This window comes from Orycteropus afer, unplaced genomic scaffold (assembly GCF_000298275.1).
Source record: "Orycteropus afer afer isolate SDZICR_OR568_19922 unplaced genomic scaffold, OryAfe1.0 scaffold00004, whole genome shotgun sequence".
Lineage (NCBI taxonomy): Eukaryota > Metazoa > Chordata > Mammalia > Tubulidentata > Orycteropodidae > Orycteropus > Orycteropus afer.
In genome coordinates this window covers 8,297,752-8,316,295 of record NW_006921591.1, presented here as the reverse complement: position 1 = coordinate 8,316,295, position 18,544 = coordinate 8,297,752, and the positions used below count along the sequence as shown (strand labels likewise).

The 18,544-nt window shown below is 34.8% G+C and overlaps 1 protein-coding gene across 1 annotated transcript in view; it reads right to left on the bottom strand.

The window, feature by feature from the left end:
- The window catches only part of DPP10 (dipeptidyl peptidase like 10), a 1,219,576-nt gene that overhangs the window by 167,109 nt on the left and 1,033,923 nt on the right, over positions 1–18,544 (bottom strand). Inside the window, exon 11 of the mRNA XM_007937655.1 lies at positions 4,551–4,674. Coding sequence (XP_007935846.1) covers positions 4,551–4,674 — 124 coding nt within the window. The remainder of the gene's footprint in view (positions 1–4,550; positions 4,675–18,544) is intronic.

Here is an 18,544-nt window from a genome sequence, read left to right as displayed (position 1 = left end):
GGGTTTAGTCCACTTTTGTATCAGTCCCTTCAAGGCTCAGGGGTCCAAGATTATCTTCTGTGTCTGTGTTAATTGGTTTCCCTTTTCTTTGTTGAAGAGCATCTGTGCAGTCCTTCTGCCTAGTCTGCCATCTTGCTGGAACTCCTCAGTAAACATCTTTCTGATATTCTCTGCTTGCAGCTAAGGCCCATCTGACATCAGCAATGTTATCCCTTTGCCACATCCTGTTCTGAATCCAGCTTGCTGGCAGTTCTTTCTCAATATATTGCTACAAACATTTTTTAATTATCTTTAGCAAATTGAACTTACATGTGATATTAATGATGTTGTTTGATTATTTCCACTTTCTATTGGCTCACCCTTCTTTGGCATGGGTACAAATACAGATATCTTCTAGTCTTTTGCTCAGGCAGCTGTCTTCTAAATTAGTTGGCATGTATAAGTATGTCCCTCAAGGACTGCATCCATTTGTTGAAACATCTCAATGAGTATTCTGTCATTCCTTGAGCCTTGTTTTACACCACTTCCTTCAGTGCAGCTTTGACTTCTTCCTTCAATACCATTGGTTCTTGATCAATCCACCACCTGAAATATTTGAACATCAACTGATTCTTTTTTGTATAGTGACTCTGTGTGTTCCTTCCATCTTCTTTTGATGCTTCCTGCATAAGTCAATATTTTTCTCATAGAATCCTTCCATATTGTAACTCGAGGCTTGAATTTTTTCTTCAGTTCTTTCAGCCTGAGAAATGCCAAATGTGATCCTCCCCTTTGGTTTTCTAATTCCAGGTCTTTGCACATTTTTTATAGTACTTTGTCTTCTCAAGATACCTTTTGAAATCTTCTGTATAGCTATTTTATCTCATCGTTTCTTACATTTACTTTAGCTACTCTTCATTCAAGAGCAAGTTTCAAAGTCTCCTCTGACATCTATTGTCTTTTCACCCTTTCCTGTCTTTTTTTAATGACCTGTTGCTTTCTTCATGTATGATGTTCCTGATGTCATGCCACAATTCCTCTGGTTTTCAGTCATTGGCATTCAATGTGTCAAATCTATTATGCACTCCAAAAACATACCTGATGATCTTCTTTTGAAAGGTTACAGCCTTGAAAACCCTATAGTTGTGCATATCTACTGTACATAAACGTGGTTGTCATTAATTGGAATTGATTCAAAGGCTGGTATTTTAAGGTACACTGGTGGTATTGTTTTCAGCAACATTCTCCTATGTCTAATAATATTGACCATCCTAAGAGATATTTCCATAAATGAACTACTACTGATTGTTGTTATTTGCCATCAAGTCGGCCCTGACTCATAGTGACCCCTCCTTGGGTTTCCGAGGCAGTATCACTACGGAAGTAGGATTGCCCAACTTTCCTTCCAAGGAGTGGCTGGTGGATTTGAACCACCAGCCTTCTGGTTAGCAATCAAGTGCCTTAGGCATACCTCGGAAGGAAGGTTGGGCAATCCTACTTTCGTAGTGATACTGCCTGGGAAACCCAAGGAGGGGTCCCTATGAGTTGGGGCCGACTCAACGGCACATAACAACAACAACAACAATAATGTTGAGGATTTTTCATGTCTTTATTGGCCATTAGTATATTTTTCTTCAAAAGTATGTGTTTACATCTTTTGACTTTTTTATTTACTTGTTTTTTAATTGAAATGTGAGAATTCTTCATATATTCCTTTGCTAGTTACATCTTTTGTAAAATATTCCCCCCTTCTAGGGCTTACTTATTCCTTTCCTTAACAGTGCTTTTGATGAGAATTTGTAATTTTGAAGATGCTCATTGTTTTATATTTTTATAGTTATTGCTTTCTCTGTTCTAAAAAGTTGTTGCCTGTTCAAGATTGTAAAGTTGTAATACCATGTTTTCCTCTAAAGGAATTACAGTATTAGGTTTTATATTTAAACCATGATTTATTCCAATTAATTTTAGAATATGGTATGAGATAGTGGTCAAACTTCATTTTTTTTCTCCATTTTCCTTCATAGAATTGCTTTGTAGACTATGTTGAAAGTTATCTGATGATATAAAAGTGTATTTATTTTAACAACCTGTGTACAGGTCAATTGAGCTATTTGAGTGTCCACTGTTGGTACAGTGGTTAAAGCATTTGGCTGCTAACCAAAAGGCTGATGATTAAAACTCAGCAGCTGTTCCATGAGAGACTGGTGACACAGTCTGCTTCCTTAGAGATTTATAGTCTTGGAACACCTCTGGGCAGTTATACTCTGTCCTATAATGTCACTATGAATTGGAATCAACTTGATGACAGTAGGTGTGGGTGGTTTCTATGGTTACACCAGAATTTCTTGACTTCTGTGGTCTTCTAGTTGTACTTGAATTTAGATGATGTGACTCCTCCAACTTTCCTCTTCTCTTTATAATATCATTTTGGCTCTTTCAGGTCCTTTGCATTTCCATATAAATGTTACAATCCCCTTGTTTCTACAAAAAGAGCCAACTGATATATTAAAGGAGATTGTATGGATAGAATACCTCTAAGTAGAACTGACAGCTTAATAATACTAAGACTTTGAATTAAAAACATGGCAATGCTTCCATATTTTAGAACTTTTTCAAATTCCTCTCAATGTAGTTTTCAATATTGAATTTTTCCACAACAATTGTTAAATAACTTCCAAAAATAATAAAATTCTAAAGAATTTAACGTTATTTTTAGGTATATTCCATTTGAATATTGCTAGACTATATAAATATATTTATTATTTTTAAACTACTCATTCTGAAATAGGTGCAAATGTACAGTGAAGTTATAATACTAGAACAAAATATTCCCCATATATGTTCATCATTGTTTATCTATACTCTGTTCAGAACCAAGTTTCATAATCCCATTTACTTTATAATTCTAATTGTTTGTCTACTTTTTGTCTAAACCATTTGAGAGAAGGTAGAAGTATACTTTTTCAAAATCAAATGAAGCAGTGGTAGAAGTTTAAATATTTTCCCAAACCATTTAATAGGAAGTTGGAGGTACTGCTCTAATTGATCCCTAAGTATGTTAGTGACTATTTCATGAGAAAATTACACTACCTTTTATAACCACTATAAAATTATCAAGATTAGGAAATTTACTATATAGTTGATGTTGGTATATTAAATTGTTATCTTTAATTTTAGTGGTATATATATATTTTTTTAAATTTCTTACATTTTATGTACACAATTATGTCATCTACAAATAAAGATAGTTTTATTTCCTCCTTACCAATAATTATGATATTTAGTCTTTGCCAAGTTACTCTGGTCAAGACATCCAGAAAAAGGATACATAATATTAGTAAGAATGGATACTCTTGCTTTATTGATGATCTCAAGGTGACCGAGGTCATTATTTCATCATTAGCTATAATATTTCCCAAGAGTACTATCCTCAGATTGGTGATGTTTCTTTCTATTTCTTTATGTTGAAATTTATTAGCATGAATAGGTAATAAATTTTGTCATTGGCTTTTTGTATATGTACTAATTTAATTATTTTTTACTTGCTCTTTTAATACAATGGATTGTATTGATTAGTTTTCAATATTAAACCCATCTTGAATCCCTGGGATAAACATACTCAGTCACAATATACTAGTCTCCTCTATTTTTTATTGCTGGATGTGATGAATTAATTTGTCTAAGGATTTTTGTGTATATCTATTAATTAGAAATATCAATATGAAATGTTCTATGCCAGAGGCAGATTGAGTGAAGGTTTGAAAATTTAATTGTTAGATAATATTGGAATCCTTTACTCAAGTACCATATATATAATATAAGATAGCACTTCAAACTGATTGTATTTCTGCATTATCTTAAAAATGACACATATAGAGTTTATTGCAGAGTTAATAAAAACTGACTTTATAAATTGAAATGCAATCTGGTTCAATACACAGTTGTTCAATACCAATTTTTTTTTGTCTATTCTTTATTACTTTAAGGATAGAAGCATCTTTGTTTTTTGATAAAACTAATGAGAACTAAAGAAAAAAATGAATTTTGGAATGTGATTTAAAAAGACAAGAAAGAAATATTCCACTCCCTAAAGTTATTTGAGGGAAAAATATGGAATATGTGCCAGATTTGAGAATCAACTAATGTGACATGGATTACACTTTATGCTGCATATCAATTCATTTATTTTTTAAAGCTCAGTTTACATTTTCTGATTATATGGGAGTTTTATAGATTAATGAATACACTTTCAATAGAACTTATCTTTTTTTTTTTTTTTTTCTCCCCTACTTTGGTATTAAATTGCTAACCAGAAGGTTGGTGGTTCAAACCCACCAGCCACTCTTCGGAAGGAAGGTTGAACAATCTACTTCTGTAGCGATCCCATCTCAGGAACCCAAGGAGGGTTCTCTATGAGTTACATCTGACTCAATGGCAGTGAGTTGCATTTGTTGTTTGTTGCATTGGTAATAAATACTAAAGATTTTGTGTGAACAATTCGCACATTTCTTTTTGGAGGGTAAAATTAACTACTTCATTTTCAACATAAAATAAAAATATATTATACTCACTCTGGTACAAGCCCCGGTAGTGGTCTCACAGACTGTGAGGATGGAGATGTTCTGAGGTCGGTTTAACCATCTTACCACTGTCTTGGTACTGCTTACCCATTTAACCATAGTGATATAATATTCTCTAGTTTGGAAACAAAATTAAAATTTATGTTTAGAGCTATGTATTCTGTACAGTACCAATAATATACAATTTTTATTTTATATGCAAGAATAACTAGAATTCTATAAGGATAACAAAAGATAATAACTTGCATTTATGTGCATATATTTATATATACATGTATGTTTCATCTTTTAAATATTCACATATATTAATCTACATATATATGTGTAGGTTTACATATATTATCATATACGTACATATACACATATACACAACATTTAGGAATGCATTTTAGTGAATTAATTTCTAAGAAAAGAAATCTTAGGAAGATTTTTTTTAAAAAATAGTCAGGATGCTAGAGATTTGATAAGGAGTCCTGGTGGTGAAACAGTTAAGCACTTGGTTGTTTACCAAAAGATTTGTAGTTTGAGCCCACACCATGGCTCTGTGGGAGGGAAGACCTAGCAATCTGCTCCCATAAACATTACAGCCTAGAAAACATCTTGAGAAGTTCTACTCTGCCACCTTTGGTCACAATGAGTTGAAATGTCACTTGACGAAATATAAAAATAATGAGATATTTGCTAATTGATTATTTTCTCTTGATCACATATTTGCAAAATAAGTATATATCATCTAAGCTATGTTTTATTTCTTTAAACATAAACTTAACATATTAGATGACAACCATTTATTAATTACCAATTAAAAGACAATAACTAATTTAATTCATTCTTGTCTTCATAATTATTTCTTATGCACTAGCTTTATGACATACATGTTATATTTTGCTCTTTGCCACTTTTGGTCAAGGATTGTAGCCAAATTTTTATTCATATTATTTTCCTGCAGTTGTAGATATCCTCTTTCTTTGATATATTTAAAACTATACGAGGGAGTCAAATTGAAGAGGATAAGATACTAGTGTGTTGTTGGCAGAAATAAAATGCCAATGAGTAGGGTCTATGATGTCCTCAAGTGGTTATAGATCAGGAATAATTTATATATTTTTTCTGCTATGATACATTGTAGATTATATGTTTGATATGTTTAGAGATTTGCACAACATACCACTAAATCCCCACCCACACCCAGCAAAATGCTGCCATGAATAATGATTTCATTTATGCTTAAGTTTGTGTGTCAACTTATCTGGGCCTGGTTGAGTGGCTGGCCAGTTGGATGTAGTATTTCCCATGATGAGACTGGTAATCAACTCCATGGTGAGATCTACTTTGAGCAGCTAAGTAGCTGCCCTAGACATGTGGTCTGCTTCCTGTATATAAGGAGATGTCTTGGGGAACAGTTTCTAGCTTATGGCATGTTCGAACCCGGCATGTAGCTGTGTCATTGTTCAGCAGCCTGCCATACTCTGCCAACCTTGGGACTTTCAATGGACTTGATTTAATGGCCTGTCATGTGGTTTGGTAACATCGGCACTGTGCCTTATTACTTGTCAACCTTGGGCTTGTCAGTCTCAACAGCCAGCAGTTGTCTGAGTGAAGAAAAGCCTCTAGCTCCAGTGGGTCAGGAGCAGGAGGCAGAAGCTGAAGCCCAACGTTGAGGGGCTTTCACCCAGCCCCTAGAGCCTGGCACTTTCAACTTGGACTTAAAGCCTCCAAACTGTAAAAGAATAAACTCCTGTTTGTCCAAGCCATCCCATTGGTAGCATATTCTTGTCAGAGCAACACTAGGTAACCAGAACACAACTCCTTTGCAAACTTGCAAAGTTTCAGTATACATGAGAGGTTTTAGAAGTGGCTTGTAAGGTGACATCTGAGTACTGTCTTAAAACTAACCAACCAACTTTTTATGTAGCTTATAAAAATAAATCTACAAAAGGAAAATCTGGTGATACAAATCACCTGTCCTTATATACATCTGGGATAGACCTCCAGATAAGCACTTTACATTTCTAACATTACTGAGTAGTTAGCTTCCTCCAGAAAACCTGTTAACCTATCAAACTGAAGATGTCAGTTGAAGGACAAGTATCACTTGTCATCCAGTGAAGCTTACCATATTTTCTCCAACAATCTCTTTAAGACATCTGACAGCTTTCACAGCCAGCTGAGCCTCTCTAAAATTGCCTAGAAGCTCAGCGGAATCATAACATGAAGTTTACTAAACAGAGTTAGCAAGACAACTTTGAATCAAATGTGCAGTTGCTTTAGTCGTAATCTGGGGCCAAATTAATGGGCCTTGTAAACTTGCAAAGAACAATGTCCTATTCATTTACACTGCATTTTGTTTAAGCTGATTTATTGTGCATACATTATCATACTTGACAGTGTGAATATTAAAAAGCACAATATAAGTACTAATCTTTAATAGATTTAGAGAAATGTGTTATTGTTGTTAGGTGCCATTGAGTCATCTCTGACTCATAACAACCCTATGTATTTTCAAAATGAAACACCAACAGTCCTGTGCCAGCCCCATGATCCTAGCTATACCTGACCCCATCATTGCAGTCACTGTGTCAATCTATTTTGTTGAGGGCCTTCCCCTTTTTCTTTGACCCTCCACTTTACCAAGCTTGAAAGATTTCTCCAAGGAATGGTCCCTTCTGACAACAGGACCAAAATAGGTGAGACAAAGTCTGGCCATTCTCACTTCCAAGCAGTGTTCCAGCTGTACTTCTTCCAGGACAGATTTATTACTTCATTTAGCATGTGGTACTTTCAGTATTTTTTGCCCACATCAAAACTTAAAAGCATTGACTTTTCTTCGGTCTTCCTTATTCATTGTCCAGCTTTCACATGCATATGAGGCAATTTATAATACAACCACTAAGGTGCACCTTAGTCTTCAAGGAGAAATCTTTGCTCTTCCAGACTTGAAAGAGATCTTTTGCAGCAGATTTGCCCAATGCAATGCATGTTCCGATGTCTCAACTGCTGCTTCCATTGATGTTGACTATAAAACCAAGTAATGTGAAGTCTTTGACTGCTTCAATCTTTTCTCCATTTATCGTGATGCTGCTTATTGGTCCAGTTGTGAGGATCTTTGTCCTCTTTATGTTGAGGTGTAATTCACACTACAGACTGTAGTCTTCAATCTTCATAAGTAACTGCTTCAAATCATCCTCACTTTCAGCAAGCAAACTTGTGTCGTCAACATATCACAGGTTGTTAATGAGTTCCTCCAATCCTGATGCCATGTTCTTCTTCATATAGTCCAGTTTCTCCGATTATTTGCTCAGCATACAGATTAAATGAATATGGTGAAAGGATATAATCCTGACTCAGTCCCTTCCTGATTTTAAACCATGCAATGTCCCCTTGTTCTATTTGAATGATAGCCTTGTGGTCAATGTACAGGTTCTTCATGAATACAATTAAGTTTTCTGGAATTCTAATTCTTCTCAATGTTATCCATAATTTGCTACAATCAATACAGTTGAATGCTTTTGCATAGTCAACAAAACACAAGTAAACATCTTTCTGATATTCTTTGCTTTCAGCAAAGATCGATTTGATATCAGTAATGAAATCTCTCATTCCACATCCTGTTCTGAATCCAGCTTGCATTTCTGGAAGTTCTCTGTCAACATAATGCTGCAACCATTTTTGAATCATCTTTAGTAAGATTTTAGTTGCATGTGACCTTAATTATATTGTTTGATAGTTTCCACATTCTGTGGGATCATCTTTCTTTGAAGTTGGTACAAATATGGATCTTTTCCAGTCAGGTAGCTGTTTTCCAAATTCCTTAGCATAGACAAGTGAGTGCCTCCAGCATAGCATCCATTTGTTGAAACATTTGTATGGATATTCTCTCAATTCTTGGAGCCTTGTTCTTTGCTAAGTCCTTTAGTACAGCTTCAACTTCTTCCTTCAGTACCACTGGTTTGTAACTTTATGCCACCTCCTGAAACAGATAAACATGTACCAATTATTTTTGCTACAGTGACTCTGTGTATTTCTTCTATCTTCTTTTGATGTTTCCTGCATCATTCAATATTTTGCCCATAGAATCTTTCAATATTACAACTTGAGGCTTACATTTTTTCTTCAGTACTTGCAGCTTGAGAAATGCCAAGCATGTTCTCTTTTGCTTTTCTAACTCCAGGTCTTTGCAATTTCATTATAATAATTGACTGTGCTCAAGCTACTCTTTGAAATCTTCTATTCAGCTCTTTTATCTAGTCATTTCTTCCATTTGCTTTAGCTATTCTCCATTCGAGGACAAGTTTCAGAGTCTCTTCTGACCTCCATTTTGTTCTTTTCTTCCTTTCCTGTCTTTTTAATGCCTTTTCCTTTCTTCATGGATGATGTTCTTGATGTCATCCCACAATTCCTCTGGTTTTCAGTCACTGGTGTTCAATGCATCAAATACATTCTTTAGATGGTCTCTAAATTCAGGAGGAATATATTCAAGGTCATATTTTGGATTTTGTAGTTTTGTTTTAATTGTCTTCAACTTCAACTTCATATGAGTATATGAGCAGTTGATGGTCTGTTCCACTATCATCTCCTGGCCTTGTTTGGCTGAAGATTTTGAGCTTCTCTATTACCTCTTGCCACAGATGTAGTCAATCTGATTCCTCTGTACTCATTCTGGCAATGTCCATGTATATAGCCACTGTTTGTGTTGTTGAGAAAAGGTATTTGCAATGAATAAGTCATTGGTCCTGCAAAATTCTATCATGCGATCTCCAGCATTATTTCTATCACCAAAGCCATATTTTCCAACTACCAGTGATTCTTCTTTGTTGGCAATTTTTGCATTCCAATCACCAGTGATACTCAACACATCTTGATTGCATGTTCAGCCAATTTCAGACTGTAGAAGTTGGTAAAAATCTTTAATTTCCACATCTTTGGCTTTGGTGATTGGTGTGTAAATTTGAATAATAGTTTTAAATGGTCTTCCTTGGAGGGATATGGATATTATCCTATCATTATCAGCATTGCACTTCAGGACAGATCTTGAAACATTGTTAGTGAAGATGAATACCACACCATTCCTCTTCAATTTGTCACTCCTGGCATAGTAGATCATACGGTTATCTGATTCAAAATGGCCCGAACAAGTCTATTTGAGCTCTCTAATGCCTAGGACATCAATCTTTATGCATTCCATTTCATTTTTGACAACTTCCAGATTTCCTAGATTCATACTTTGCACATTCCATGTTCCAATTATTAATGGATGTTTGCCGCTTTTTCTATTCATTTTGAGTAATGCCATGTCAAAAGACATCCAGAAAGCTTTACTCTATCCACTTCATTAAGGTCAGCTCTACTCTGAGGAGGCAGCTCTTTCCCAGTCATATTTTGAGTGCCTTCTGACCTAAAGAGCTCATCTTCTGGCACTATATTAGACATTGTTTCAGAGCTATTCATAAAGTTTTCCAGTAATATATCAGACATTGTTTCACTGCTATCCATAAGGTTTTCACTAGCCAATTCTTTGAGATGTGGATGGCCTCTTCCTTCTTCCAAGTCTGTCTTAGTCTGGAAGTTCCACTGAAACTTGTCCACCATGGGTAGCCTTCTGGTATTTGAAACACCGATGTCACAGCCTCCAGTGTCACAGCAACACATAAGCCACCACAAGATGACAAACTGACAGACAAGTTTGTCTCCCTCAGTTGTTCCAAACTGCTCAGCTCACTTCCCGCCCTCACTTTAGAGAAAATACCATGGGGAAAATGATGGTAGGTAGTATAATCAATAAGAAAATTAGGGCTAAATAGGGTACTTTATTCTGAAAATATATTTTTCTGATTAACTGGTATAAGTGTTGCTGAAAAGTTATGTAAAAATTAACTTGGTTACTGTAAACAGTTAATCAAAGAATTCAAAACCAAGGAGGATTTATGGAAAATCCAGATAGAGTAGATATATAGAAGAATCTTAATCTCAGTCACAAATGTGTCTAAACTTCATTAGCTAAATTCAATAATACATTTTGCTCAAATATAGATGGAAAATTCTCATGAATGATTTTATATAAAATAACACCAACAACAAAAAGCAGAATTTAAATAATCATTTGAGTGTTGTTGCTCTCAACATAGCCCTCATGTGAAATGTCGCAAGGACTTTTTATAGCCTCCACAGATTTTGACAGATTATTATCTACAAGAAAAAAATCTTGACTTTTAAAGAGGATTTGATATTTGGAAAACAAAAGCCAACCAACCAGCATAAAGCTGGTGAAAAAACTTTTTTAAAATGAAACACTAACTTAAATGCAAATTTGAAAGTTAAAAATCATTAATTTATAGTCATATTTCTACTAGATTAAATAATCAGATTATTCAGTTATACTTTTCCTTGACTAAATGATCTTATTCTTACAGGATTGTACATAACATATCTTATGCTTATAAGATAACTTTAATCTTTTGTGGGTTATTTTGGAGTTCATCTTTCTATTCCTGAGGAAGACCCTGATCATATAAAAGCAGTCTAAAGAGTGACAATTCTCTTGAAAATTGAATCCATAAAATCTTACTAGGGCAATTTCAAACCATTGAAATTTCCAAAATGAATTGTTGAAAATACCTCAGATGGAAGTTTAAATAGAGCTTAACACAAAGAAGTATCAGTTAACTTAATCACATCCAATATCCTTTATTCCATTTACCCATAATCCTAGTATATCTTCACAATTCATATTACTTAATTCTGCTTGCTTATAAATGTTAAGACTTCCCCTTAGAAGCAGGAAACTAGAGAAGTGCCCTTACCTGGTAATGCCCCTTTCCATGGCCTACCTGCTGCTGGTGTTTTTGTCCTCCTGAAACTCCAATTTATAAACACATTAGATCTTGTTTTCCACAATCAGGGACCAGCATAAATATCCCTTCCTTATAACTGACTTTCCTGTTTGTCTCTAATCTCTATGGCTCTGGATTTTCCAGGATCTGGTCCTCTCAAGCCACAGAGACAAAAACAAGCATGCTAGAGAGACTGTACTCATGTCAGCAGAGACTTTCTATCAGCTAGGTGATCTGATCCACCACTAGTCTGCCACTTCGTTGTACTGTGGTGGCTTGTGTGTTACTCTGAGGTTGGAGGCTATGCCACTGATATCACAAATACCAGCAGGATCACCCATGGTGGACAAGTTTCAGCAGAGCTTCAAGACTAAGAAGGACTAGGAAGAAGGACAAGGCCATACACTTCTGAAAAAATTGGCCAATGAAAGCCTAATGAATAGCAGTGAAACATTGTCTGATATATTACTAGAACACTTTATGAATAGACCTGAAACATTGTTTGATATAGTGACAGAAGATAAGCCCTGACTGTTTGAAGGCACTCAAAATATGACTTGGCAAGAGCTGCCTTCTCAGAGTCGACCTAATGAAATGGATGGAGCAAAGGTTTTGGGAAAGTCATTTGCTGTTCGGGCATGACTCAAAATGGGAAGAAGCAGCTGCAAACATCCATTAATAATCAGAACATGGAATGTACAAAGTATGAAAGTAGGAAAACTTGAATTTGTCAAAATGCAATGGAATGCATAAAGATTGATATCCTAGATATCCTAGATGAATCAGATGATCATATGGTCTACTAGGCTGGGAATGACAAATTGAAAAAGAATAGCATCACATTCATCATTAAAGAACATTTCAAGATCTATCCTGAAGTACAATGATGTCAGGGATAAGATAATATCCTATGAGGATACACCTATGAGGAAGATCAGTTAATACTACCATTACTCAAATTGTGTACCAATCACTAAAACAAAAGATGAAGAAATGGAAGATTTTTATCAACTCCTGCAATCTGAAATTGAACAAACATACTACCATTGTGTATTGATTGTTACTGGTGATCGTAATGTGAAAATTGGAAACAAAGAAGAATCATCAGTAGTTGGGCAATATAGCATTGGTGATAGAAATATGTAGAAATAATAGAAATGCCAGAGATAGTATGATAGAATTTTGCAAGATCGATGCCTTCTTTATTGCAAATACCTTTTTTCAGCAATATAAATAACAGATATACGTGTGGACTTTACCAGATGGTAATCAGATCGACTACATCTGTGCAAAGAGGTAATGGAGAAACTCAATACCATCAACCAAAACAAAGCCAGAAGATGACTATGTAACAGACCATCAATTACTCACATGTAAATTCAAGATGAAGATGAAGAAAATTAAAACAAGTGAATGAGAGCAAAAATATGATCTTGATTACATCTCACCTGAATTTAGAGACCATGTGAAGAATAGACTTGACACATTGAACACCAATGACCAAAAACCAGAGGAGTTGTGGAATGACATCAAGGACATCACACATGAAGAAAACAAACATCATTAAAAACACAAGAAAGGAAGGAAAGACAAAAATAGATGTCAGATGAGCCTCTGAAACTTGCTCTTTTTTTTTTTTTCCCCCTGAAGAAATCTTTTTTTTTCTTTTAATTTTATTTTGATTTGGGTGAAGATTTACAGAGTAAATTCACTTTTCATACAGCAGTTCACATATACTTTGTCTCATGTCATTGACCAAAATTTACAATGCAACAGCTCCCCTCCCACTTCCTCCCCACAGTTACCTCTTCCAAGTGTCCATCCCTCCATACTCTCCTGCGCCCTGAGCTGTCTCCCTGTGCATAAGCAGCCCTTCCTTCTCCCATGATTGTTCTCTCCAGGGCGTGTGTCTACTTGAGGTAAATGTTTAACTCACTTGCCTGTACATTGTGAAACTTATTCTTGAACAGAAAGCAGCTAAAGAGAATGGAAGAAATGATGATATAAAAGAGTTGAACAGATTTAAAAGGGTGACAGAAGAGACAAAGTAAAGTATTATAATGAAATGTGCAAACACCTGGAGTTAGAAAACAAAAAGAGAAGAAAACTCTTGGCCTTTCTCAAGCTGAAGGAACTGAAAAGAAACTTCAAGCATTGAATTGCGACATTGAAGGATTCTATTGGCAAAATATTGAATGATGCATAAAGTATTAAAAGAAGATGGAAGGAATACACAGTCACTGTATCAAATAAGAATTAGTCAATGTCCAATTATTTCAGGAGGTACCACATGATCAAGACCAATGGTATTGAAGGAAGAAGTCCAAGCTGCACTGAAGAAACTGGTTAAAAAAAAAAAAAAAAACAGCTCCAAGAATTGATGGTATACCTGTTGCGATATGGGTTTGTTGAGTTTCAACAAACAAACAGAAGCATTGCTGGAGGTGCTTACTCATTTATGCCAAGAAATTTGGAAGATGGCTACATAGCCAAGTGATTGGAAGGAAATGATACTTGTACCCATTCCAAAGAAAGATGATCCATCAGAACGTGGAAATTATCAACCAATATCATAATTACCCCATGCAAATAAAATTTTGCTGAAGATAATTCAAAAGTAGTTGCAGCAGTACATTCACTGGGAACTGCCAGAAATTTGAGCTGGATTCAGAAGTAGATGTCAGATGTATCTTGGCTGCAAGCAAAGAATACCACAAAGATGTTTACCTGGGTTTCCTTGACTATGCAAAGGCACTTGACCATGTGGATCATAACAAATTGTGAAGAATGGGAATTCCAGAACATTTAATTGTGTTCATGAGGAACCTGCACATACACTAAGAGGCTGTTGTTCAAATAGAGAAAGAGAATAGTGCATCATTTAAAATCAGGAAGGGTGCATGTCAGGGTTGTATCCTTTCACTACACTTATTCAATTAGTATAATCAGCAAACAATCTGAGAAGCTGAACTATATGAACAAGAACAAAGCATTTGGATTGGAGGAAAAATCATTAACAATCTGTGATATCCAGATGACACAATCTTGCTTGTTGAGAGTGAAGAGAACTTGAAGCATTTACTAATGAAGATCAAAGACTATAGTCTTCAGTATGGATTATACCTTAACAGAAAGAAAACAAAAATTCTCACAACTCGGCCAATAAACAGCATCGATAAATGGAGAAAAGATTAAAGTTGTCAAAGATTTAATTTTTTCTTGGATGCACAATCAACACCAATGGAAGCAGCAGTCATGAAATCAGACATTGTATTGCACGGGGAAAGTCTACTGTAAAAGACCTCTTTAAAGTTTTAAAAAGCAAAGATGTCACTTTGAAGACTAAGCTGTGCCTATCCTAAAAATTAAAAACCAAACTCAACTGCTGTTGAGTTGGTCCTGACTCATAGCGACCACTCCTTGGGTTTCTGAGGAGGTATTTCCACGGAAGTAGATTGCCCACTCTTCCAGCTGAGGAGTGGCTGGTGAGTTTGAACTGCCAGCCTTTGGTTTAGCAGTCAAATACCTAAGGCACTATGCCACCAGTGTTCCCTTGCCTGTCGTAAGCCATGGTATTTTCAATCACTTCATATGCATGTGAAAGCTGTACAATTAATAAGGAAAACTACAGAAGAGTTGATGACTTTGAATTATGGTGTTGACAAAGAATACTGAAAATTCCATGGACTGCCAAGAGAAGGAACAAATCTGTCATGGAAAAAGTACAGCCAGAATTCTTCCTGGAAGCAAGAAAAGCCAGACATCATCTCTTGTACTTTGGTCATCTGGTCAGAAGGGTCCAGTCCCTTGAGAAGGATAGCATGCTTGGTAAAGTGGAGGATCTGCAAAAAGGGAAGATCCTCAACAACATGAATTGACAGACTGGCTACAATGATGGGCTCAAGTGTAACAAGGATTGTGATGATTGGTGATGATGGCAATGACTAGGCAGGGTTTCATTCTCCTGTACCTAGGATACCTATGAGTCAGAGCCAACTCAATGACAACAACAGGTGGTCTGATACAGAAGATTTAACTGTCCATGAGATTATGTTTAATGGAAGTCCCAGTATCACCAGTGGACAGGTATGTGTTAGCTGTCAACATGTTTTTTCACTGGCTTCTCGTCCAATCACTACTCTGTTTTTACAGCATAATCTTTGTGCAAATTAGTTACGTTGATATTATTTTTTCCACAGAATCTAATATTTCCACTCATAAGTATATTTTTTGGATATTCATGGAAATCTCATTGTTATTGCCCATAAAACATATAAACATGCCAAACAACAATAAACTGACAAAAAAAAAAAAAGCAGTCTCTGAGTTGATTGCGACTCCTGGTGACCTCATTTGTGTTAGTGTAAAACTGTGTTCCTAGGATTTTCAATGGCTAATTTCTCAGTAGTAGATTACCAGACCATTATTTTTAAATCCCTCTGGATGGATTTGAACTGTCAAATCTTTCAATTAGCTGGTCAGCACTTTAAGTGCTTGAACCACTCAGGGACTCTTTGCCCTCAAAAAACTTCACTTAAGAGCTGTTTATTAGTGAAACAGGATATTTTAAGATATTCCCACAAACACAGATAAATTTATGAATTATGTTTTCTTGGGAAACTCAGATATTCCTTCAATGTTTCTGAGATGTAGGCTACATGTATTTAAATGTTGCTTTTGTCATTTTAAATTTGTTTTTAATTGCCATGGAGTGGAGTCCAACTCATGATAACCCTATTGTGCAGAGTACAATTGTGCTCCAAAGAATTTTCAGGGCTTTGACCTTTCGGAAGTAAACTGCCAGGCCTGTCTTTGAGGTGCCCCTATGTGGGTGCGAACTGCCAACCTTTGGACAAGTAGTTAAATGCTTAACCATTTAAGCCATCCAGGGACTTTTACTGGGTGGTTTTATTAGAGAGTAGAAAGTTATGGGATTGTCATAATTAAAGTTCAGGAAAATAGAAAGTATAAAAAGATAAAAGGATTGTTCTTGACTACCCCAAGTAATAGAATATAGTTTACTTACTGATTGGCAGTTCTTATAATCTGAAGGTAATATGAGCTATAGTAGATGTTTTACTAGAACACCAAAAAAAATTTTACATTTGGGTATTCTATTATTGAACATTTAGACAATATTTCATATGATATTGGTAATTAAATGATAAATTCAAAACAAACGCCAAAAAAAATGAAGAGACGGTATTGGTGGCTTTAATCAATTTACGTATTTTCATACAGGTTTACCTCACTTCATTGCATTTCACTTTATTACACTTTGCAAATACTGCATTTTTCTTAAACTGAAGTTCTGTGCCAATCATGTGTCAAGCAAGTCTATCAGCACCATTTTTCCAATAATGTGCTTGCTCACTTTATGTCTCTGAATCATATTTTTATAATTCTCACAGTATTTCAAACATTTTTATAATCCTCTTGTACACTTCATAGACCAGAGTGTAGTGTATACATAATTTTTATATGCATTGGGAAACCAAAGAATGTGTGACTCACTTTATTACAACATTTGCTTTATTGTGATGGTGTGGAACCAAATCCACAATATTTCTGAGGTATGCCTGTATTTTTCCATTTAAAAAAAAATGAAAATAATTTGATGTGGCTTGGAGATCATAGGGTGCTAATATTACTAAAGTGCACAGCTCCTACTCCTTCCTGCCCTTCAATAATAGATACCATAAAGTTTTCTGAGTGTGCCCACCACTTTGACCCTTCAGTTCTGGGGCAGTATTAGTTTTCTACAGTTGCAGAATCCATGTTACTTCCTCAGATCCTATCATTTTCTCCTTTAAATTCTCCATGGTTTTGTTAATAATAATTTACTACATCTTAATTACTCCTTTATAGTGTGTCATCTTTTTTTTATTTATTTCTAAAACCCTGATGGATATATTCTAAAAAATAATATGCTGTTATAAATTTCAAGCATCTAACTAGGAGAGCATGAGACATCCTAGCAAATTTCCATGTCTCAAGTATTAATAGCAAGTACTAGCAATATTAATAACCTTAAAATCCAGGAAAAGGAAGATTTATTTTTCTTCCTATCTTCTTTGCAGCTAATTGAATGCATCCAGTTTCATTCTTTTATTCACACCATGGATTGTATTTGTTTTGTTCATGTTTCTGTGAGTCTCTAGGTCCCTTCATGTAATGTTTGTGCTAAGAGGGGATAGATGCATGTGTTCTAAAACCCATTGATTATACTTCTTTTCTATAAACTTTCAGAAAGAACTAATAAAAAAAAGGACATGAATTTCTCTAAAACTGAAGCATGGAGAATATTTCAATATACAAGTTTTGATATAAATTTTTATTTTTATTTTATACTTTGATGTATTTTGCATACTTCACTGGTACTTACATAATGTTATAGGGCAGAAGAAGGAAGATTGTTATGCATATGGTATAGATAAGATATTACAAGACTTTCTCCAAAATGAAGATAAAATTCATTGCTAAACAAATATGCTTGAACTACATCCTTTTCCTCACAGGATTCTATTTCACTCCTAGTAGACCCACTATATTAGCTAGTTTATAAGATTTTACAATAGGTGACTAATTTGGTAATGTTTTATTTATTTTTAATAAATTTTTATTTTATTTTAATAAAAATTTATTTTAATAAATTTTTAATAAATTTATTTAATTTTAATAATTAAATATTTAATATTTGGTCACAAATATTAAAGGGGGTATATACTTAATTAATACTGAAATAAATGGCAATTTATTCTGCCTATAGATATTTTGGTAATTCATGACACTTTCATATCCCCTCTTGTGAACTCATTAGAAACAGTCATATAACATAATCAACAAGGAAACAGCATTTGATGGGATTTTTACTTGAATCAGTTATTGCAGATGTCACCCCTACTCAATTTTCTTAAATATGAAGGATTTTTATGTCTGACATTTTTAAACAAAATCTCATTACATTTCTCTGCATGGGCAAGATTGCTAGGGAGTCACTGGCAAGCTGTGGAGAGAACATTGGGAAAAAAAAAAAAATCTACACATTTTTAAAAGAGTGTACTATTTTAAAGAGTACCATTTAAGAAATGCAGAAACAATTTTCAGGAAGAAAATTCAAGGGAAATTTATTTTTTGTCCCCATTGCTCTATCAT